Source organism: Chrysochloris asiatica, unplaced genomic scaffold (assembly GCF_000296735.1).
Source record: "Chrysochloris asiatica unplaced genomic scaffold, ChrAsi1.0 scaffold00183, whole genome shotgun sequence".
NCBI classification, from domain to species: Eukaryota; Metazoa; Chordata; class Mammalia; order Afrosoricida; family Chrysochloridae; genus Chrysochloris; species Chrysochloris asiatica.
Genome location: NW_006408701.1, coordinates 6,435,331 through 6,459,466, shown reverse-complemented (window position 1 = coordinate 6,459,466; position 24,136 = coordinate 6,435,331). Strand labels below are relative to the sequence as shown.

The window sequence follows — 24,136 nt, the reverse complement described above, 5'->3', positions numbered from 1 at the left end:
TCTCCCCCACCGTTTTTATCTCCAGTTATTGCCAAAGCCTTTTCTTTTGAATTCTATGTTGAATAGTAAGTTGCAATTGATCTGCAATTTAAGCACTTGCATGTCTGATATGTAACTTGCATGTTGAATTGTGAATTTAAAGCAGCTGAGAGCTCTAGTTAACTATGATTGTGTTTTTTATATATAATAGATTGCTCACAATTTTGAAGCTACTACACAAAACAGACTTTTAAGATTTGCAGAATGCCAGTATTGTTACGGGGGGAAAAAAAAACACTATAAAAAGAGTCTTCAAGAAACATGATCTTGAGATAAATGTTTAATTTGTATATTTTGAAACGTTTCTACACAGCTGGTTTTGGCTTTCAGATGAGGGGATGTAATTACTTTAGTATATGCTTATGAAGTAAAGAGCATGCATAATAGTTTTTCCATCACCAGATAGTTTTACAATAAAATATTAATGGAGATAGTTTCGTTTAAAATATACTTTTTTAGAATTAGAAGGGCACCCATATGTTGGCACTCTTCATTTTTCAAATACAAAACGTTCGGTTCCTTAAAAGGGAAGTGATTTGTCCAAAATGACACAGTGGACTAGTGGCTTTTTGCACAGTTACCTCCTTGCTATTCAAGAAATTTGAAATATGTTGAACAGTATAATAACCTGCCTGAAGTTTCAGAATAGTATTAACCATGACTGTGCTGAAAGATGATTGTTTAATCAAACATCTACTTTGTCATCACTGAAGTATGTTATGAATTGTCACAAACTAGGTACATTTTAATAGTATGAAACATAGGAAGCATGTTATTCCATCAGTTATTAACATAAGGAAAGAAATAAGCACATTCTTGCATGTTAGTGGGTTGTTGTTTTTTTTTTTTAATTGCTGTTTTTAGGGAGTGTTAATCACAAATAAAGTCAGTTAATGTTCATTTGGGAGCACATATATAGGGCAGACAAAAGGCCCCAAGTGACCTGTAAACTTCACATTTTAAAATTAAATTTACTGTACTCTAAATGAACGGATTTGAGTGTTTTTAGGCATTTCAAAAATAATTTGCTGAGGTTTTGTATTGGCAAGGTAATAAGATGTCTTTTCCTCATCTGTAAAAATCTGGAGTAGCAATGGTGTTTCCAACAATTGTCTGCAATCAACTCTTATTTTCACAATAAGAAACCTGCTCTTGCATAACTGTACTAAGTAAGTTGTTGACCTATTTCAGAACTTTTCCTAATAGTAGCGACCTCAGTAATTAATGTAAGATTCATCTACGTGGAAATTGTTGTGGAGTCATTCTTTCCTTTTTTTAAGAGCTGTCTTCTTTTTATATTATTACTAAGTTTAGGTCTCCAGCAAATCCCAAATAAAGGAAAAAAATTCAAACCTGCCACTTTGGAAACAAGCCCCAAACACTGGAAACCAGTCAATGTTCTTTTGCAATTCTTTCTGAAATCTTTCCTTCCGCTAGTCATATGACTGTGGATTGGTTTGGCTGCTAGTCCTGTGCTGAGCCAAGTCCGGGGTCAAAAGGAGTTCGATTCTGGCTAAAGGTCTTTGAGATGAAGGCAATGAAACTTTCATAAAATAAGAATTCGTAAAATTCCCTAAAAGAAACTTGAAAAGATGTGTTTGATGGGATTGGAAATAGCCTCCTGAGAAATGTATACCAGGAGCTGGTTTGCAGATGATAAAGCAAGCCCTTCCTCATGGAGGGAAAACAGCAGCACACAGGGAGCTTGGTAGTATCACGACAGGCAGCTTTGAAAAGATTCATTGAGGAGACTCCAGCACAGTAGTTGGCTTTGTGTTATCTCTGGTTTCCGAGGTTATTGTTAAGCCAAAGCTTAAACTCCAACAGCTTCATCATCCAGTGGAGAATGTTCTTTTCTAAAGTAGAAAATAAAAGGCAAAATGCAAATTTTCATGTAGGAAATTAATTTCATAGACACAGAAATCAGTGGCCTTTGTCACGTTTTTTTATCTTAGTCTTAAGGAACAGAAGAAAATACTATGAAATTAAAATATTGAGCTGGATTGTAACAGTTTATTTAACAATACATGGAACAACAAAACAAATGAAAACTTTTAAACCCGATATTTACAACATGTAATTTTTTTAAAGGTTGTCTTAAGTTTTATTTATTTATTTTGTGGTCGTTGAGAACATTCACAAGAAAACATATACTAGTTCAATTCAGTACAATTCAATGATGACATTATTTGAGTTTTGCAACCATTCTCTCTCCTTCTCTGAGTTGCTATTGCCCCATGAAAAGAAACTCACTGTCCTCAAAGGTTCCTATCTAATCTTTCGAGTTGCTATTGTCAATTTGATCCTGTATAGATAAATTCATGTTCTTTCTTTTTTCTTTTTATTGTGAATCGAGTGAAGGTTTACAGATAAGATCACCAGCTCTACACTCAGCAAACCATACACCTTGTGTGATTACAAGGACCATGTAATTTTTCTAAGACAAGTGAACGTTACCAAATTCAATTGAAGCATGGCATGTCACTCCTAAGTATACAGAGTTTTAGTAGAGCTGTGCAAATAATGGAGTTCTGGTGTGGTGCTGAAAGATAAGAACTTGACTGCTGACCACAAGGTTGGCAGTTCAAACTCACCAGCCACTCTTTGGAAACCCTATACAGGGTCGCTATGAGTCAGAACTGACTTGATGGCACTTAACAACAACGATGCATGTAATAACATTAGGTTATTATGCAGCCCACCTACTACATCAAGTCAATTCTGACACACAACAACATTCTAGGACAGCATTAGAACTGATCATAGGGTTTCTGAGACTGTAAATCTTTAAAGGATCAGACAGCCTCATCTTTCTCCTGTGGAGCCACTGATGGGTTTGAACTTCCAATCTTGCAGTTAGCAGCCTAGTGTTTAACTCACTGTGCCATTGGTGGTGGTAATGTGCTGGTATGGAGTCGGTTCCAACTCATAGTGAGTCTATACAGGGTTTCTGAGGCTGTAAATCTTTAGGGAGCAGAAAGCCTCATGTTTCTCCCGCGGAACAGCTGGTAGTTTCGTACTGCTGACCTTGCCATTCGCAGCCCAATTTGTAACCACTACACTGCCAGAGCTCCTTAACAAACTCAACCCAAGGTACTAGTTGTTGTTGTTATGTGCCGTGCAGTCGGTTCTGACCCATAGCGACCCTGTACAGGGTTTCCGAGGCTGTAAATCTTTACGGGAGCAAAAAACCTCATCTTTCTCCCGCGGAACAGCTGGTAGTTTCGAACTGCTAACCTTGCGGTTCACAGCCCAATTCATAACCACTACGCTACCAGAGCTCCTTTAGGGCTCATTTATTACACAGCAGAAGCATTCTTTTTTTTAATTTGAATTCACTTTTCATTGTTGAAACAGCCTAGTCTATATTTCTTTTTTAATTATATACATATGTGTATATTCTATTGAGTTTTGGGTGAACATTTACTCAGCAAGTTAGGTTCCTATTTGACAATTTCCATATAAACTACATTTTGTGTGCCACTCTGTTTCGCTCAATGGTGATCTCAGGAGATAAACTCAGTTCTATGTTTAAAGAGTGTTTGGGGGTGATAATCTCTGTTCTCTACTGTTCCGGTTTGTCTGGATTTAAAAAAAGAAGAAGAATTTGAGTTCTGCATATTTTTCTCTCATTCTATAGAGGACTAACTATTGTGAACCCTGGTCAGAATGCCAGCCTAGTTTTAGAAGCAAATGATGTATAAAGTTGATAAGCAAAAAAAAACCTATTCATTTTCCATTATTGTAAAGCAATAAGATTTTGAACACTTATGTCATTTCAGTGATTTATGGTCTGTCAGTCCTGAGGAAATGCACACCTTTCAGATTCTCACTTTTACTAAAGAATGTTTTACCAACTGCAGTAGAGTTCAGAATGATGTAGATTCTAGTGGGTATTGCTTTTGTCACTGAGCAGATGTGTTGTTATCAAAGGAGACGCTCTGGGAACAAAATGCATCAGTGTTTAAGGCGTTGCTACTTTCCCAAGAAAACATTTTATTATATAATCTTGGCTTGATAGCTAAAGTAAATTGAATTAAATTAAAGCTGGACTAAGAAAATCAGATTGTAAGGAAAAATGAATTTACCTGGAATGCATGAATCAGCTCTGGTGGTGGTGACGATGTGCCGTGGAGTCGGTTCCTACTCATAGCGACCCTGTATAGGATTTCCGAGGCTGTAAATCTTTACAGGAGCAGAAAGCCTCATCTTTCTCTTGCAGAGCGACTGGAAGATCTGAACTACTGACCTTGTGGTTAACAGCCCAGCTCATGATCCACTAATCTATAAATGGTCTTAGAGGAAGAATAGTGAGCTCCTTGATGTGCTATTTAGAGTAGTCCATGTATGTATGTATTTCTTTATTTATACAGATACACACACACACACATACATATCCAGCCCATGATTCTGCCTCTAGAATAACAGAGCATGAAATCGCAGCTATGGAAAGGAACAAGCCTGATTTTGTAAACATTTCTTGCTTATTTAACTATTTTCCTAAATTAAGTTGTGTTTTTTGTTAAGTCCAAGAAAAGTCAGGATTTCGACAAAGTAACAGGAAAATGTTGAATTTGACAGGGCCACCAGCAGCACAGACAACAATTTTTTTTTTTTTTAACAAATAGAAAAAGTCACTTTCTCTAGGTAGATTGATTACAAAAGGCCACCCTCCTAGAAAGACTACGTAGATAAAGGCACCCTTTTCAGACACAAGGCATAGTTAATGTACCACGTGCTGGAAGTCAGCTCCTACTGATGCCTGAACTGCTGTCTACTGAAGCCCTGCTCTGTGGACCTCGAAATAAGCTGCAGCTTTTTGTGGTGTTTGCATATAGGTGTGACCTTGTGTGTGTCTGTTTGTCAGTAATGCTAAAGACCTTGGAGTTCTTTTGCATTTGCTCATCTGTTCAGTAACTTTTCCATCAGGGTCGTAAGTTTCTTTCAATAAATACACTTACATGGTGTTCTAAACACCATTTGAGGTGCTCTGGTGGCACAATGGTTAAGTGCTCTGCTCCTAACAGAAAGACTGGCAGTTAGAACCCACCCAGCGGCTCCGTAAAAGAAAGACCTGGCGATCTACTCCCTTAAAGATTACCACCTAGAAATCTCTATCGGGCAGTTCTCTCTCACATGGAGTTGCTGATATGAGTTGAAAATCTACCGGACAGCACCTAACAACTGCAGCAACGAGCACCATTTGAAGAAGTTTTTATAAAATTTGTTACATCTTGCTGTTGTTTTGATGGCAGTTGCTAAGTTAGCCATTCAGGTTGCCACAAGGACGCTGTAGACATTGGTAGTTGTTGTTGTTAAGTGCCCTTGAGTTAGTGCCAACTCATAGCAACCCTGTATCGAGTTTCTGAGGCTTTTTTCTTTCAGGACCAGAAAGTTTCATCTTTCTCCCGCAGAATAAGCTGGTGGACTCAAACCGCAGACCTTGTGGTTCTCAGCCCAGTGCTTACCCTATGGAGCCACCACGCCCTCTATACATTGATAGATCAGGAACACATTTGGGATTAGGAAAATTCAAGTATTTAGGAAGTAAATAGTCCTGTAGAACAACGTCCATTCCTTCTATCAAGTGGTTAGATGAGAATGTGGAATTCACTTTACTATATAGTCTGTAATTAGAACGTACAAATTATTTTTATTAACCATGTTCTTTTTTATGAAGAAAAGCTGAACTTCATAAACAGTCATACAAGATAATCATTGAAAAGCCTCTTTTTTGTGTGTTTATTCTTCTTCATTGCTGTCAATCTACCACATGGTTCACCTTTATTTTCTGTTACTTTCAATCCAACAAACTCTTACTGTACTACCACATTATACCACAAAATAGTTTTTTGGTTGAGTCATACATTTGTATCTTCTTTTATCTTTCTTTGCATTAATATTTGCCATTAGAGAACAGAGATTCTTTGGCCTTTTCTCTCCATGAAAAGAACAAACCCTTCCTTGTTCATGGGAAATTAACAGATCTACCTGTGCCCTTGAACCACACTGGCTTCTGGCTTAAAGGGGATCCTCTGCATGTAGCACTTACTGTTTTTGACAAGTGTGTGCAATTGACTGTCTGGTGCTTCCGTTTTCAGTAGTGGTATTGTAGTACTTGTTTAGCATCTGAAAAAGTCAAGATTCATTTTTCATCTATTTGATTGATTACTCATCACCTGTGAGGAAAACATCTAGAAGATTATAGGATAAAAGACGATAACTATGCTTATTGTTATGCCTGATTGACATTCATTGTAAATCAACAAAATATTTTCATTAATAGATTTTCCAAGAGGTAAAGAGCAGTGATATTGCCAAAACTTTCCGCAAAGCAATCAACAGGAAAGAAGGGATATGTGCTCTTGGAGGAACTTCAGAGTTGTCCAGTGAAGGAACACAGCATTCTTATTCAGGTATTGGTTTCACGCTCATTCACATTGGCACAGTGAAATAAGTAGGGTGGGTCCTATAATGGCAAGGAGAAGCTCTGGAAAAATAGTTTTCCCTTAATTAAGAATACAGTGGAATTCCCTTGTAACATGTATTTGAGTTTGAAACTAATACTTGCCATGAAAGCAAGGAATGCTCGCTGTATAGCTTTGTTAGCTAGCAAGAGACACGCTGAAAATACGTGTGGTGATAGTGTTTTTTCAGTGTAGTTCTAGAGTCATACAAATAAAATTTGTAAAGATTAAATAACGACTTCTTTAAGGATCACTTAGCGCTGCCATATTGTTTTTGTTCATTTTGTAATTCTTCATAGTTGCTGTTTTACACTCAAGGGTCTGGATTTGTTGGTGATGCTTAAACTTTCAGCACTCCTGTAGAACTCTTTCAGGTTGTGGAGACAAATATTTCATCTAATGAAACGAATTTTATGGTTCTCCCACCTAATTTTAGAGGAAGAAAAATATGCTTTTGTGAATTGGATAAACAAAGCTTTGGAAAATGATCCTGATTGCAGGCATGTGATACCAATGAACCCAAATACTGATGACCTATTCAAAGCTGTTGGTGATGGAATTGTGCTTTGGTAAGAGGTTAACTTTCTTAATAGCCAGATTTCCCAAAACAGTTTTCCATATATGCCCTACCCCTGTTTCTGGATGCTTAACAGCTTCACCTCAGGAAACAATTTGGACTGCAAGTTGACTGGACTTAGCCTAGTGCATTTCATCTTTATGTCTACCTGTGATGAAAACACCATCAAAATATGAATCAAAAACTCACTTATTTAGGTGGTTGTTGTTAAGTGCCATAGAGTAGATTCCGACTCATAGTGACTCTGTATAGGACTTCCAAGGAGTTGCTGGTGGGTATGAACCACTGACTTAGCAGTTAGCACTCCAGTACTTATCTTACAACACCACACCAAAACTCAACTGGGGGCCTCTTTTTTTTTTAAGTTTTTATTGTGAATTATGTGAGTTTACATGGGAGAACACAGCTTTACATTCCCCTCCATGTATCATCAACCAACCAAAGGGTACACTCCACAGGCCTGCCCCCCAGCCGTCAGCACACAGCCCCTCTCCCTCCCTTAGTCTAGAGTCCCCAGCTGCTCCATCTCTCCATATCATCGTCTCTGCCTCCATCTCTGGCGTCACTGCTTCTCTGGGTAGGGTCCCACACTCCGCTCTTCTCACTTGATGGTCCCAGGGACCTCTGCTCCTGGACGGCAAAATCAATCACTCCCCTCCTTTTGTTACAAAATGTCTACCTTTACATTTCTGACCCTCACAGTCGGTCCTGATAGCAATTATTCACTATTGTACCACAGAAGTCTTGTCTTTTGGGTTCCTCTTAATAGGGAAACTCTCTGTCTCTTATTTCCTATCATCACTGATTATCAGAATAGTAAGACTATGTTGGAGTCCTGGTATGCTGGTGTAGAATAAACACTGGACTACTAACTGCAAGGTCGGCGGTTCGAACACATCAGCTGCTCCTTGGAAACCCTGTTCCAGGGTCACTATGAGTGACAACCGATTTGATGATACTTACCAACAATAAGACTTTGTTAAATGTATTTTTATCAGTGTCTGTTAATTCCATAATATGATGCCTTTCAAAGGGGTAGTAAGGAGGGGAAGAAGCTACTCTTTAGGTGTCATTCTCTAAAGGTCTAGAGCCAACAGTGTTTCAGTGTACATGATAGAAGATTCCCAATAATGTGTTCGTCACTCGATATTCTTATGTTTTGAGTCAGTACAGTACAAGAATTCAGAGCAGGTTCCATAATCAGTCTCCCTGGGTTCTTATTCACGCTTTGGCACTCAATAGCTATGAAACTGTCATTAAAGATATGTAGCCCTTTCAGCTCCACATCTCTCATGATCCCCATTATATTGTATTTACTTCGAAGGGCTCTTGTGAGCATTCGTTTCTATCTATATAAAATGCTTCTTGTTGTTTTGTTAAGTGCTGTGGAGTCAGTAGCGACCCTATAATAGGGTTTCCAAGGAGCAGCTGGTGAGTTTGAACCACCGACCTTTTGGTTCAAACCAAGCTTGCAGTCCAGCACATTAACCTACAGCGCCACACCAAGGATCCCCTAAAGTGCTTTGTTGTTGTTGTTGTTATGTGCCGTGGAGTCGGTTCCGACTCATAGTGACCCTGCATAGGGTTTCCAAGACTGTAATCTTTACAGGAGTAGAAAACCTCATCTTCCTCCCGCAGAACAGCTGGTAGTTTTGAACTTCTGACCATGAGATTAGCAGCCCAATTCGTAACCACTATGCTACCAGAGCTCCTTATAAAGTGCTTAGGACAATATATATTTCAGATGGCAATGTGCAATGCATAAAATTATATATATGTTTTGCAATAAAGTTTGCTTGGTTATTTGAGAACTTGATTGAAAAATTCAAGACACTCTCTTTGTTTGTCCATATATGCGTACCTAAGAACACCGTTTCCCATGTGTTTTAAAAGAGAGATAATTATATGGTGCTGTTTATTTAATAGTTATGTTTTACATAGAAAGAAGCATGCCTTTCCCTATGCAGAATAAAATTCATTAGGGCAGTATTATAAATGAATACCTAAGATGTTAAGACATTAACTCTCAACTTTACCAAGTTATGATTCTTCCTAATAGGGCCATAAACTGTAATGTAACTAAAATAACTTTCTTTTCTCTCAATACTTTATCACCAGCTCTCAGATATAGTGCCTGACTTGTCATTTAGGCACTCGATAAATATTTGGCAAATGAAAAGAATCTCATACTGGACTAATTTTACCTCGTTGTGGATAAATATTCATTTGTAATTGTGCGTTATATGATCTAGAACAAATTCAAATTTACAATGTAGAATTGTATCTTTTTACAATATTTATACAATACAGTTCATTTTTTTTATTTCCAAATTACAGTTTCTCAAAAAAAATTTTTAAATGTGGAAACAACCAAAAGGAATAAAAATGAAAAAGTATTGCCCTACACCCCTATTCTGCAGGAGCTCTGGTAGCGCAGTGGTTACGAATCAGTCTTTGAACCGCAAGGTCAGCAGTTCGAAATTACCAGCTGTTCTGCGGGAGAAAGATGAGGCTTTCTGCTCCTGTAAAGATTTACAGCCTCAGAAACCCTATACAGGGTGGCTATGAGTCAGAACCAACTCCACAGCACATAACCACCACCACCACCCCTATTCTAGTCTCTTTTTTGTATGTGTGTGTGTTTTTTTTAATCTGTGGAGAGCTTTTTTTTTTTAATACACTTTGTTACATGTCAATGATTGCAATCCCTCCATGCAACAGCTGTTATCCTGCTTCCTTCTTGTGGCTACTATTTCCATTCCATCCTCCTTCCCATCCCTTCTCAGCTGTCATTAGGTAAATGCTGCCCTTTTGATTTTGATTGGTTGACCATTCCATGGTGAGCATACCTTACTAGTGTTGTTACCCCCTCTATTTAATGCTTGGCTGAAAATTGGACAATGAGAGTGAGCTTCTCTCCAGATCTGAAGGGTGGTTGATGGCCATAGTCTCAGGTTCCTCCAGTCTCTTTCTGACCAGTAAGCCCAGTCTGTTTCTATAAAAAATCATTTTGAGTTGTTTTCCATAATTTCTCCCACTCTTTAATGTGATCCCTTTCAAAGCAGTTGGTAGTGGTAGCCAGGCACTGTCTAGTTCTTTTGGTCTCAGAGTCTTGGAGACATGTTCACATGTTCCATTAGTCCTTTGGACTAATTGATTCCAAGCATCTTCAATTCTCATCACTCTTCTTTCTTCCGCACATGGTGAGACCAATAGTTAGTTGTACCGTAGATGACCACTCATAAGCTTTTGAGATCGTAAGCACTACTTACCAAAGTAGGATGTAGAACATTGTCTTTGTGGACTATGTTATACCAGGTGACCATAGTGTCCCTTGAGACTATGATCCTGCGCCCCCAGTTACAGCAACTCATTGCCTTAAGTTGTTGGATAATATCTAAAAAGTTTTCATCATTATGCTTACTGTATGCTTGTGGAGGGCTTTTTATGTATGTGACAAACATGATGTTGTTGTTGTGTTCCATTGAGTCATTTCTGACTCATAGTGACCCTGTAGAAGGTTTCCGAGGAGTCACTAGTGGGTTTGAACCACCAACCTTGTGGTTTATAGTCCAGTGCTTATCCTACAGTGCCACACCAGGGCTCCATGGTAGTAGTGGTGGTTATGTGCCGTGGAGTCGGAACCGACTCATAGCGACCCTGTACATGGTTTTCGAGGCTGTAAATCTTTACGGGAGCAGAAAGCCTCATCTTTCTCCTGCGGAACAGCTGGTAGTTTTGAACTGCTGACCTTAAGGTTTGCAGCCCGATTCATAACCACTACGCTACTAGAGCTCCTGTGTAGGAGGTCATATATTGCATATATTTTTTTTCCAATTATGTGAGAGGCATGTAATAAACTTTAAAGTAATTACAGGCTCTTTGAAAGCAAATTGACTCATATTCATTCCTCTATGTTTCAGTAAAATGATTAACCTTTCAGTGCCTGATACAATTGATGAAAGAGCAATCAACAAGAAGAAATTGACACCCTTCATCATTCAGGTATAGTGGGTTTCGCCTTTCTTTCCCAATAAACTACTCAACATATATGTTCTACACTTTATGTTCCCATCTAATCCTCATTTACAGCTGTGAGTTTGGAACTAAGGTCCAGATTTTATAGAGGAAAGAGCTGAAACTCAGAAAGGTTTCCATAGTGCTCAAGGTGAAAAACTGGCTATATTAGAACTAAGGTACAAGTCTAGGTCTAACTCCAAAGTGATGTTTTCTTTTCATTACATAGTGCTGTGTTCAAACAGTGTAGAAACAGTGAAGCATGGCATGCTTAAGACAGGACATTTTTGTTTTCCTTCAAGTGATGATTACATTATTATATAATAAAATTCCCTCAGGCAAGAGCAACCCTTTGGAATGTGGATATTGATAACTTCTGGAACTCTGAGATGTGTGGATATTACTGCTAGTGCTAGGAAAATTTAGAAACAGGAGCCTTGGTGGCACAGTGGTTAACCACTCAGCTGTTAAACCCAAAGGTTGGCAGTTCAAACCCACCAGCCGCTCCATGGGACAAAGATGTGGCCGACTGCTTCCAAAAATATTTACAGTTTTGGAAACCTGAGGAAGCAATTTTCTGCCCTATAGGATCCCCGAGAGTTAGAATTGACTTGAATGCAATGGATTGGGTAGGGTATTTTTAGAAATATTACAGTTTACCCACAAGGATTTTCCTTCAATATCAGTATACTGCAAAAGGGACCGAATAAAAATATTAAGCTAGCTTTTCATGGAATTATGTGAGACACAATAGCAATAAGGCTGGGATTCATTCGAGCTGTGCTTTTTACAATCAAAGTCTGGAATTTGTTTTCCATGGATCACTTATGAGGGACATTAATACATACAGGATATTAATTTATTCATTAAGTGTTATTTTCACTGAAGGGAGAGGTAGACTGCTAAGGGATGGAAAGGTCAAGAACATGTCATTTGACTGTCTTGCAGGAAAACTTGAACTTGGCACTGAACTCTGCCTCTGCCATTGGATGTCACGTTGTGAACATTGGTGCCGAGGATTTGCGGGCTGGGAAGCCTCATCTGGTTCTGGGATTGCTTTGGCAGATCATTAAGATTGGTTTGTTCGCTGACATTGAATTAAGCAGAAATGAAGGTACTGGAACAAAATCATTACTTTAAAAGTTGTTTATAGGTTACTTTTTATCCTAATCCTGCAGACACTCATGCTTTTACGTAATTGGGGTGATTAGATGATAACTAGAATTAACATAAGTTCATGAATGCTCTTGTGTTATTCAGGAAAACTGCCTAATTCGAAATCTCTTCTTTAAGATAAACTATCATTTGTCTAAGTGTTGTTAAGTACCGTCCACAGGAGCCCTGTATAGTTTCCGAGGCTTTAACATTTGTTTGGTACTTCAAAATCCATTTTACAGTAAAGACAAAAAGAAGCACAAAAACATTAAAGAATTTCCCAAGGTTCCCCAAACCTGGTAGCTATTCTCTTTTATTCTGCCCACCGAGCCCCTAAACACCATCACCATCCTCAGCCCACCACTGCACACCATCTCCTCTGATTTTGTTTTCCTTTATATTCTGTCATAGATATATACCTCTTCAAAATCCTCTACCCTGATGGCGTCCCATTTCCTGAACCAGCAAAAAGTATCATCATTTCATACCATATTTAAATCACAGTAGGAATTTCTAGAATGTATAATGGCACTGTAGGATAAGCACTTGACTGCAAACCCTAACAACAACATACCATAAATCATTTATCTTTGGCAAGATCTCAGGTACACAGGGGCAGGCTGGTAAAAGCATTTTAGTCTCTGATTCGGTGGAGAAGGGAAGCAGAAAAGGAATATACTGTAAAATTGGCCATTCTTCCTCGGCTTTTGCGTCTTTCTGAGTGCCAAAATGATACAGAATCCATCAAAGATGATATTTGTCTGATATATGTATTCCTTGGGCCTCTGGAGAAACAATGCCATTTCAGTCTTCTTGTACGATACAAATCTCCTTTCAGTTTAAGGAAGGTCATTATTGCATAAGGGTTGCACAACTGTGTCTTAAAACCATGCTTACTTTAAAATAATTCTCTGGTCAAGCATTCAAGATTTTGCCTGTACCTACAGGGAATACCCATTTCCAAGAGTACTGACCCAACAGAATCAGAAAACCATCCAACAATATTATAAATATCATACACAAGTAAAATTTTGCTGAAGATATTTCATCACCAAGGACCTGCCAGAAATTCAAGCTAGATTCAGAAAAGGACATGGAACTAGGGATATCAGATGGATCTTGGCTGAAAGTGGAGAATATCAGAAAAATGGTTACTTGTACTTTATTGACTTTCAACTTTGTGGATCATGACCAACTACGGAAGAATGGATATTCCTGAACACTTCATTGTGCTCATGTGGAGCCTGTACATAGACCAAGAGGCATTTGTAAGAATAGAACAAGTGGATACTATTGTTGTTGTTGTTAAGTGCCATCGAGTCAATCCTGGCTCATGGTGACCTTGTATAACATTTCCAAGGAGCAACTGGTGGGTTTGAACCACTGACCTTGCACTTAGCAGTCCAGTGCTTATCCTATAGAGTCACACCAGGACTCCAAGTGGATACTGGATGGTTTAAAATCAGGAGAGGTATGTGCCAGGTTAGTATCCTTTCGCCATACGTATTCAATCTGTATGCTGAGCAAATAATCCAAGAAACTAGAATATATGAAGAAGAATGTGGCATCAGGGGGGTTGTAGGAACTTTCATTAACAACCTGCAATGTGTGGATGATACAACCTTGCTTGTGGGAAGGCAAGAGGACTTAAAATATTTACTGATGAATGATGATGATCAAAGGTTGATCTTCATACCTTCAATAAGGGTTGCACCTCAACATAAAGAAAACAAAAATCCTTACCACTGAACCAACAAATAACATTATACTGAATGGAGAGAAGATTGAAGTTGTTACATCATTTTGCTTGGATCTATTACCAACACTCAGGGAAGCAACAGTCATGAAATCAAACGATATATTACATAAAAACTGCTGTACAGGACATCTTTAAAGTGCTTAAGAGCAAAGATGTCACTTGAGGACTAAGGTGCAATGGACCAAAAACATGGTGTTTTCAGTCACCTCATATGCATGTGAAAGGTGGGCATTTACAAAGGAAGACCATAGAAGAATTGATTAATTTGAAGTATGGTATTAAATATCAAAAGTTGCGTGGACTGCCAGAAGAACCAACAAATCTGTGTTGGAATAAGTACAGCCCGAATGCCCCTTAGAATGCAATGATGGCAAAACTTCGTCTCTCATGCTTCAGACATGTTATCAATCCCTGGAGAAGGACATCATGCTTGGTAACGTGAGGGATCAGCAAAAAAGAGAAAAACCTCCAATGAGATGGATTGACATAGTGGCAGCAGCAATGGACTCAAACATAGCAACAATTATGAAGATGGTGTAGCACTGAATAGGGTTTAGTTTTGTTGTGCATAGAGTTACTATGAGTTGGAATCAATTCTATAGCCCCTAAAAATAATATGGGAATATTTACAAAAAAAACTTGGACTTTTACACATACACAATTGAGCAAAAAAAAAAAGTATTAAGCCGTCTTTATTGTTGTTGTTATTGTTTTTAAGTGCCAATGAGTTGGTTCCAACCCATAGCGACCCTGTATAGGGTTTCTGAGGAGCAACTGGTGAGCTTGAACCATCAACCTTATGGTTCAAACCAACTTTGCAGTCTAGCACATTAGCCTACAGCTATCAAAAATGTAAAGTTGAATGGTATTACTTTTAAAATATGTTTTGGACTTTCCAGAATTAATTGGTTGATAATACTTTAAAAGAAATACCATAGCATTTTTACATTCTTTAGGTTACAGGTATATTAAACCGTTGCCAGTCTTTAAAGATCCTTCACTAATTCAATGGTTTTTAAATTATTAAACAGAAAATTTTACATAAACATATGACATAATATATTAGACACTTAGACACTATAACCTCATTTCATATTTGGAATGTGAAAAATAATTTTTAAAAAGAGTAAATACATATAGATGTGCTTTATAGTCTCATAATACCATGTTTTTATTTCTGTCATCCTTTTTTATGACTATCTACTTATATGTTTTTCCTTTCAGTTTGATTTTAAGCACCTTGAAATCAGGAACTATATCAAAATTTGTCCTCTAAGGAATGAAAGAGCTTGTAATGGTTGTTACCATATGATATACACTGATTGTTGGATGATTTTCTTATAGCCTTGGCTGCACTACTTCGAGATGGGGAGACTTTGGAAGAGCTTATGAAATTGTCTCCAGAAGAGCTTCTGCTTCGATGGGCAAACTTTCATTTGGAAAACTCAGGTTGGCAAAAAATCAACAATTTCAGTGCTGACATTAAGGTAACTATACAAAGAACCATAATATTTTGCGGGCTCAAGATTGGTTTGGGGTTTCATCCACCTCACCAGCAAGAATCACACTCCATGTCTTCCAGTTTGTAGAAAAGGAAGAGACGCATGTATTATAGTCTTAAATTTTTACATTATAACTACGATTGAACATGGAGTATAAACATATAGTGGTCGGTGGTGGTAGTGTGCCATGGAGTCGATTCCGACGCATAGTGACCCTGTATAGGGTTTCTGAGGCTGTAAATCTTTACGGGAGCAGAAAGCCTCATGTTTCTTCCATGGGAGTTTTGAACTTTGAGGTTAGCAGCCTGACTCATAAACGCTAAGCTACTAGAGCTCCCTAGGATATAGTTACATGTTAGTATATTTATATAGATCCCTGACAGTCTTTTTAATGGTAACTTCAAATATTCCACAAGGAGCCTGGTCACACTATGGAATAGGCACTAGATTGCTAACTGCAGGGTCACTAGTTCACACCCACCAGTAGTTCAAAATGACTTGGAGGTTAGCAGCCCGACTCATAGCCAGTACGCCACAAGGGAATATGACTATTCCTGTCTTTCTCAGGCCTCAATATAGCTGTTAGTAAAGACACAGACAAGAGAGAAGGGAAGGGACCTTAAGATTCCTCTTCACCATTCGATTTGACTTCGCTACTGTCCTGTTTTTCAAGGAGCTCTGGTGGCGTAGTACTTACGAGTTGGGCTGCTAATTTCACGCTCAGCAGTCCAAAACTACTAGCCATTACGCAGGAGAAAGATGAAGCTTTCTGCTCCCATAAAAATTTACTGCATCGGAAACCCTACGCAGGGTCGCTATTAGTTGGAACAAACTCTACACACCCCCTACCACCCCTACCCCAGTCTCTGTCCTGGTGCTCTCCCACTAAAGTCCACCTCTGACTCACTCTCTGGCACATATATTATTGTTCTAGACTGGCAGTAAGTCATTCCTGACTCAGGGCAAACCCATGCACAATGAAACAAAATGGTGCCCAGTCCTGGTTGTAGATTAAACCATTGTGATCCTTAGCATGTTAATTGGCTGATTTTCAGAAATAGATCCCTAGGTCTTTCTTCCTAGTATATCTTAGTCTGGAAGTTCCATGGAAACCTGTGTAGTATCAAAGTAACACACAAGCCTCTACGTACAGATGGGTGGTCGCAACTCATGAAGTACCTTGGCTGGAAGTCAAACCCAGGTCTCCTGAATGGAAGGCCGGAGTTCTGCTACTGTACTACGCCCATGCCTGGAACACATAAGACCATCAGATAATCTTTGTGTTATACTGAATTTCATCATTCACTACTTACCATGAACAGTAAGGAAACCGGCAACTGTGAGGGAATACTGGCTGTAGCCATTTAGTATACGTTGTTTTTGCCTTCTCAGGGATGTTGTTGTTATTAAGTGCCATGGAATCAGTTCGAACTCAAAGTGACCCTGAATATAGGGTTTCCAAGGAGCAGCTGATGGGCTTGAACCACTGACTTGTGGTTAGCAGTCCAGTGCTGATCCTATAGTGCCACAACAGGACTCCTTCTCAGGGATGTTGCTGTTGTTAAGTGACTTTGAGTCAGTTCTGATTCATAGCAACCATGTATAGGATTTCCAGGGAGCAGCTGGTGGGTTTGAATCATCAACCTTGACATTAGCAGTCCAGTGGTTATCCTACAGTGCCATATCAGGATATAGTGGGCCAAAATTACCATATCAAATATTGTGCAGTTCTCACTAACTGATTCAACCCTCTCTAAAATCCAGATGCTTGGAACACAGGAAACATGCTTGGGATCTTCATCACATAACTAGAACCAACCATAGGTTTTACAGGGTTATGAATACAATATTCTGTGATCATGTTGATTTGTCCAATGGTGAGAGGAGGCATGGGATATTTGTACTAGTTATTTCATCAGTGAAAATGAAGGATAGCCTAAAATTTATAAGGAGTCCTGTTGTGTGGTGCTGTAGGATAAGCACTGGCCTGCTAACCGAAAGATCGGTAGTTTAAACCTAGAAGCTGCTCCTCAGAAACCTTATGAGTTAGAATTAACTTGACGACACACAAAAACAAAAAAATGTATAAAGCTAACTAACTTCACACCTTCTTTTCACTTATACTTGTACATCTTTAACCAGGTAGATTTTGCTCTATGCATTAGATGCTTCCTGAAAACCAATTGTAAATCAGTTGTATACAATGGGATATATTTTAAATATACAAGAGAAAAATCTTTTTAAATGAAACCTGCTTTGAATATATATTTAAAGTATTTAGCATTTAAGTTATGTTTTCTCTTTTTCCATGTGTATAATATAGAGGTATATATTTCTGTCATGTGATTATATTGTCTTTCTTTTTGTCAGATAGCGTCACAATAGAATCTTTCCTTTACTGTTGATTAATTCTCAGAAAAAAATATTTGAATTTCTATATCACATTCATGTTCTTTTCTTCACTCAACTACTTCCCTATGGTTAGATGTTGAAGGTGATTATGATTTTGTTTTATAAATAGATTGCCACGAACAACATTATAAAGCCATAAAGTTCTGTGTGTGTTTCGTATCATTTTCCAAAATACAAATTTAAGGCCTGTTGTGGTTTTAAAAATAAAATTTCTTTATTACTCATTCCTTAAGAGACATTTTTTTAGCCCCCATTCAGTTGAATGTGAGCTGGACTAAGTAAGTACCTGATTTCTGATAAACAGAATATGTCAGAACTGAAGTTGTGTCTTTGGAGACTGGGATAAAATGTCTTCAACTTTTCCCTTATGCTCTGCTTCGAGTATTTTTAAAAAGTCAAGGATTGGCTCGTAATATGAGAAGTAACTTCCAAGTTATCGAAGTTCAGATTTTTCACCTGTCAACCCATTTTGAACGATATGAATGCTTACTGGATCTGCGGATTTGCCTATTCTTCTCAAGTGCATAGCATTAAATTATGAATTGCTTGCATATTTTTGAAAGCATTTTGAAAACTGCAGTGCACTATTCCTTATAAGGAGATAAGTGGAGATCGCGTCCTGTGCTTTCAGATAGCAGGATTTGAGTTTGCATTTCTTGTATTGCTTTAAAATGGCTTTCATTTACCTGATGACCACACTTCTTAGAATCATGTATGGTGCACTGTGTTTCAGCTCACTTGGGTGGCAGATTTGGAGTTAGAACGAAGTAATCTGCATAGTGAGAAAATTCCCTAGGGGACTGGTATGCACATGGCCTAACACTCCTTTACAGTCTGTCTAGATTTTCAAGGACCAGAAATAGAAAGCTGTTAGAGCTGGGAAGGTGGTCTTCTTAAGGAAAAAGGCAACATTATATACTCTTGATTCAAAAATGTCCTGATCTCCAGTATTCCAGAGAAATAGAAGTTTACTTGGCGTGTGTTTGAAGGCACTTTATAAAAAGTTTACATTTATTCATTCATAGGTGTTCACACAATTTTCTATGGAATGTCCACAAATCCGAAATTTACACACCTCACAACACTCCTTCCCACCTCCAATATGTGCAATTCCACTTTGCTTTACCTATTGGGATTCCAAGTAAACTTTTAAGTAACAAAATAATAGAAGCTTGTTTAATTAAGTATATTCAGATTGATCAAGGGTTAAATGTTATTTCACCAACTGAAAATGTTTCACATTTAAAATAATTTATCAGTTATATTCATCTTTAACAAAATTCATCTCTTCTCCACAGGTTATGATAGATCTCATGCTTCATCATTTTGTAACCTGTGACTTTTCTCTCTCCTTATGCTTCCTGGATGCCTACTCTCCTGCTATCTTTCTCTTGCTTGTTTTCTCTATGAAGCTCATTGACTTCAGTAATTCAGTAAAGGTACAGAATTAGCTTTGTGTTTACAAGCATTGTTATTGCTGATTTCAATGCATCGTAAAGTCACAATAAAATCTAATTTATCCTTGTTCAAGACAGATCTCAGACCAACACTGAAGGGCTTTCCTCAGGGAGAAAAGTCTGTTAAATTGACAGAGAGACATATGTGCTATATATTCTCATAAGAACCAATGCAAATACCTCCCCAGATATGGGACAATAGGATACATTCATTGTAAATATGATCTCATTGACATTTTCAATTCATTTGTAGGATTCCAAAGCCTATTTCCATCTTCTCAATCAAATTGCTCCAAAAGGACAAAAGGAAGGTGAATCACGGATAGATATTAACATGTCAGGTTTCAATGTAAGTATAGATGTTCTTCTGACTTTCACAGTCTTAAAAAATTGTTGTTCATTTCTTTAAGATAAAATAATTTCTTTATTGCATGTAATGGTTTTAATGTTAAGCATTGTTTTTAAGGCTTTATAAGCATACATTTTGATGGTTATGTGCCGTGGAGTCGGTTCTGACTCATAGCGACCCTGTACAGGGTTTCCGAGGCTGTAAATCTTTACGGGAGCAGAACGCCTCATCTTTCTCCCACGGAACAGCTGGTAATTTTGAACTGCTGCCCTTGCACTTTGTAGCCCGATTCGTAACCATTACGCTAACAGAGCTAAGCTGGACAGTGAATAAGGAAGACCATAGAAGAATTGATGCTTTTGAGTTAAGGTGTTGGAGGAGAATACTGAAGGTGCCATGGGTTGCCAAAAGAAGCAACAGATCTGTGTTGGAAGAAGTGCAGCCAGAGTGCTCCTTGGAGCCAGGATGGCTAAACTTCGTCTCTCATACTTCAGACATATTGTCAGGAGGGACCAGTCACTGGAGAAGGAGATCATGTTTGGTATGGTGGAGGGTCAAAGAAAAAGAGGAAGCCAGATGGATTGGCCAAGTGGCAGCATCAATGGGCTCAAGCGTGGCAACGATAGTGAGTTGGCCCAGGATTGGGCAGTGTTTCATTCTGTTGTGCATAGGTCGTTATGAGTTGGTACTGAGACTCCATGGCACCTAACAACAACAACGACAAGCATACCTTTTAAATGTTATTACTATGCGTGTAATTTAGAGGCAAAAAGATTTGCTTTGATTTATTTTTATAGTTTGTCAGTGAGGTCTATATTCATGACAGAATCATGGTGTGGTGCTGTGGGATCAGCACTGGACTACGAACCACATGATCAGCAGTTCAAACCCACCAGCTGCTCCTTGGAAACCCTATACAGGGGCACTATGAGTTGGAACTGACTCAACAGCAGTGGTAACAACATACTTAATGCCAGCATTGGTTTACATGATGACTTAAAATAGTCAACCATCTAAGACAAGGAAGGATAAAGTGAAATATAAGCATTATTTAGAGGCCAACCTTTTCTAAGTATTTGGAATAAATCCACATCAGTAGACTCAATTAATAAATATTAAAGTATACAGCTATGATATTCTTCATTAGGGATAGTATGGGTAGGTCTACAAACTTCTAATCCATGAATTCCAATTTGGAGAACCACTACCATTGGTCAAGTTCCTTCGCGAAACTGTGCATCCATGAAGTAAGAAGTTGACCTAGACCATTAAGTATGTATCTTCCAATTCTAAGTTTCTGTGATTCTGTGGCTCTTTTTGCCATCAGCTGTGGAAGGAAACAAACTCCACATGACTACTAAACAATAGGATCAAATGGCTAAACCATTTACACTGATTTTTGTATGCTTAGGTTTCTATTTAGGAGCTCTGGTAGCGTAGTGGTTACGAATCAGGCTGCGACCCGCAAGGTCAGCAGGTAGAAACTACCAGCTGTTCCTTGGGGGAAAGCTGAGGCTTTCTGCTCCCGTAAAGATTTACAGACTCAGAAACCCTGTACAGGGTCTCTACGAGTTGGAACAGACTCCACGGCATATAATCACCACTATTTGTTTGTTAAATGTGAAACTAACCAGATGATCTTCTGCCTGAGTAAATGACACCAGTATACTAAGTGGTTTCACTGATTCTCCAATCAATTCTCCCTGATTGATCTTAAAACACACCTTTCTTTCTCTGTTTTCTATTCAAAATCTTGCAAGGGTTCTCCCATTGACTCTAGAAGTCACTTTTGAACCTTGCGGTTCAAACTGACTTTGCAGTCCAGCACATTAACCTACAGCTCCACACCAGGACTCCAAACTGCAAGGTCGGCAGTTCAAACTCACCCGCCACTCCTCGGAAACCCTATACAGGGTTGTTATAAATCAGAAATGACTCAACAGCACTTAAGGTTGTGAACTGCAACTGCAAGGCCAGATCAAATGATTTCGAGGTTCTTATATGACCCACCGGCCAGACATTCCCCATCCCTGCCCTACACAGTCTTGCTTCATCACTTCTAAGCCAATTGTTGAATCAGCTCTGATTCCAGGCATCCTCATGTGTATCAGAGTAGGACTGTGCGCCATAGGAGTTTTCTAAATTAAATCACCTGGACTTTCTTTCCCAGCACCTGTGGGTGGACTTGAATTGGCAACCTATCAGCGCCCCAGTTTATTAACCATTTGCACCATAGAGGGACTCCCATCGCTCCTAGCCAGTGTTTTTCCCCTGACTCTTCACACCCCCCAACACACACCCACTTTTCACATCCCACCACTATCCAGTTTCCCCACTCACTCACGTCTGAGCCCTTTCCTCATGTACTTCTCTTGTTTCCACTGTCCTTAATCTTTCTTAGCTCTATACCTACCTAAACGAGGTGGCTCCAGATGATAAGCCCTAGACTGTGAACCACAAGGTCTGTGGTTCAAGCCCAGCTCCAGGATAGATACAGCTTTCCGCTCCCACAAAGACTTAAAACCTCAGAAACCTTATACAGGGTCGCTATGAAAAATCTGAAGTCTTAGTTTTCTTTTTGGTGCATTTGGACCTCAGAGAATGTTAGATGTAATCTCGAGTGCGTTAAATGTATTCTGTACTTAGATGTGTGATTTGGCGCCATCTAAGGTATTTTCAAGATAACTGCATATTCAACACAATTTTTTTTTTTCCTTTTTCTTTTTGCATTCAAAACAATCTGATAATAAGTTCCATATGTTGGGTAAGAGAAAGTAGAATTGTATATCCAGCTTATATTGTATATCCAGTAGGGGAAAATTTTTATATTTTTAGTCTAGCCTTTTTAAAAATGTCCTCTTATTTTATTTAAACAGGAAACAGATGATTTGAAGAGAGCGGAGAGTATGCTTCAACAAGCAGACAAACTAGGCTGCAGACAGTTTGTTACTCCTGCTGATGTTGTCAGTGGAAACCCCAAACTGAACTTAGCTTTTGTGGCTAACCTGTTTAATAAATACCCGGCATTAACTAAGCCAGAGAACCAGGATATCGACTGGACTCTCTTAGAAGGTAACTAAAGGTTTCTCAGATTCTAATGTGTGAGAGAATAGGATAAGTTCAAAATCTTGACTTACTAAATTTCTTTATCCAGATTCCTTAAGCAAGCATCTGCTAGAAGCAGACATAAGTGATGAGTAAAACGAGCCAGCTGATTGAAAGAAATGATACAAATGAACTTTTTTTAAAAAGTCTTTGGTTACTTATATAAGCCCATTTAGTAAAGCAGTGGCTTTGTTCTAATGTTTGAGGGTTTTACCAATTTTTCAACATCTCTTCTAATGAAGTATCATATGCAAAATAATTGACTTTTACATTCACAGCCTCATAGTACCTACATAAATGGTAGGTATTTGTTTAAAGTTTGGAAAGGCAGCATTTACCTTTTCCAGATTATATGTGTATAAAGCATTAGAAAATGCAATTCGTTCATTGGGTGTCCAATGGCATTACTACAGAAATCTTTGAATTTTATGCCCTTGAAGCTTCGGGTAATTCATTGCTTTAACATAATTGTGTGAAAGTGATAATCATGTGTAATGTGGAGTTTTGGATAGAGGGTTTTTCACTAGGTTTAAAAGAAACAGACAAGCTATATGAGTGTAGGTTCATGTGAACATAGAACAGGTTTTTTTAAAATATAAGCTAAATTCACATGCGATTATTCTGAGGGATGGGATTTGGGAAAGATGTTGGAAAAGGGTTAGCAGGAGAGGGAATTAGAGAGTTCAGAAACCTTAGTGGCTTAATTCATTATGTGTATATTCTTTTATTTTAGAATAAATTCAAAAATAAAAAACATGAGTATGCATCTAGATAAAATTTATCTAGATAGAATGCACGCAAATTCATTTTACAAAAAAGTTTAGCTCCGTACAAAGAAAAATCCTTACCTCAAGCTGATGCCTTCCAGTAGCTACCTTGTAGGACAGAGTCTAACAGCCCAGAGAGCCTCCAAGGCTGAGTCTTTATGGAAGCCGACTTTCACATCTTTCTCCCACTTTGTGGCTGGTGGGTTGAAGCTACCAAACTTTCGGTGATCAGCTTAACCTTTGTGCCACCAGGGCTCACTTTTTATCAGTATGCAGCAGATAAAATAATCTCATGCATGGATTACACAGCCTACACATGTGTAAAAATAAACATTGTGAATGTTTTTAATAGGAGAAACTCGTGAAGAAAGAACTTTCCGTAACTGGATGAACTCTCTTGGTGTTAATCCCCACGTAAACCATCTCTATGCGTAAGTCCTCCTCCTGCTATAGTAAATATTTATCTAGATATTGTTGTTGATGTTGTTGTTAAGTGCCGTCGAGTTGATTCTGACCCATAGCAACTCTGT

At 38.4% G+C, this 24,136-nt stretch overlaps 1 protein-coding gene across 3 annotated transcripts in view; it reads left to right on the top strand.

The window, feature by feature from the left end:
* The window catches only part of PLS3 (plastin 3), a 49,867-nt gene that overhangs the window by 15,478 nt on the left and 10,253 nt on the right, over positions 1–24,136 (top strand). For 2 of the 3 annotated variants that reach the window (XM_006872119.1, XM_006872121.1), the window contains exons 3-10: positions 6,326–6,455; positions 6,943–7,075; positions 11,007–11,088; positions 12,049–12,214; positions 15,359–15,501; positions 19,639–19,734; positions 22,611–22,806; positions 23,959–24,037. In XM_006872119.1, coding sequence (XP_006872181.1) covers positions 6,326–6,455; positions 6,943–7,075; positions 11,007–11,088; positions 12,049–12,214; positions 15,359–15,501; positions 19,639–19,734; positions 22,611–22,806; positions 23,959–24,037 — 1,025 coding nt within the window. Of the gene's footprint in view, positions 1–6,325; positions 6,456–6,942; positions 7,076–11,006; positions 11,089–12,048; positions 12,215–15,358; positions 15,502–19,340; positions 19,368–19,638; positions 19,735–22,610; positions 22,807–23,958; positions 24,038–24,136 lie in introns of all 3 variants that reach the window. The other variant, XM_006872120.1, reaches the window with a different exon arrangement.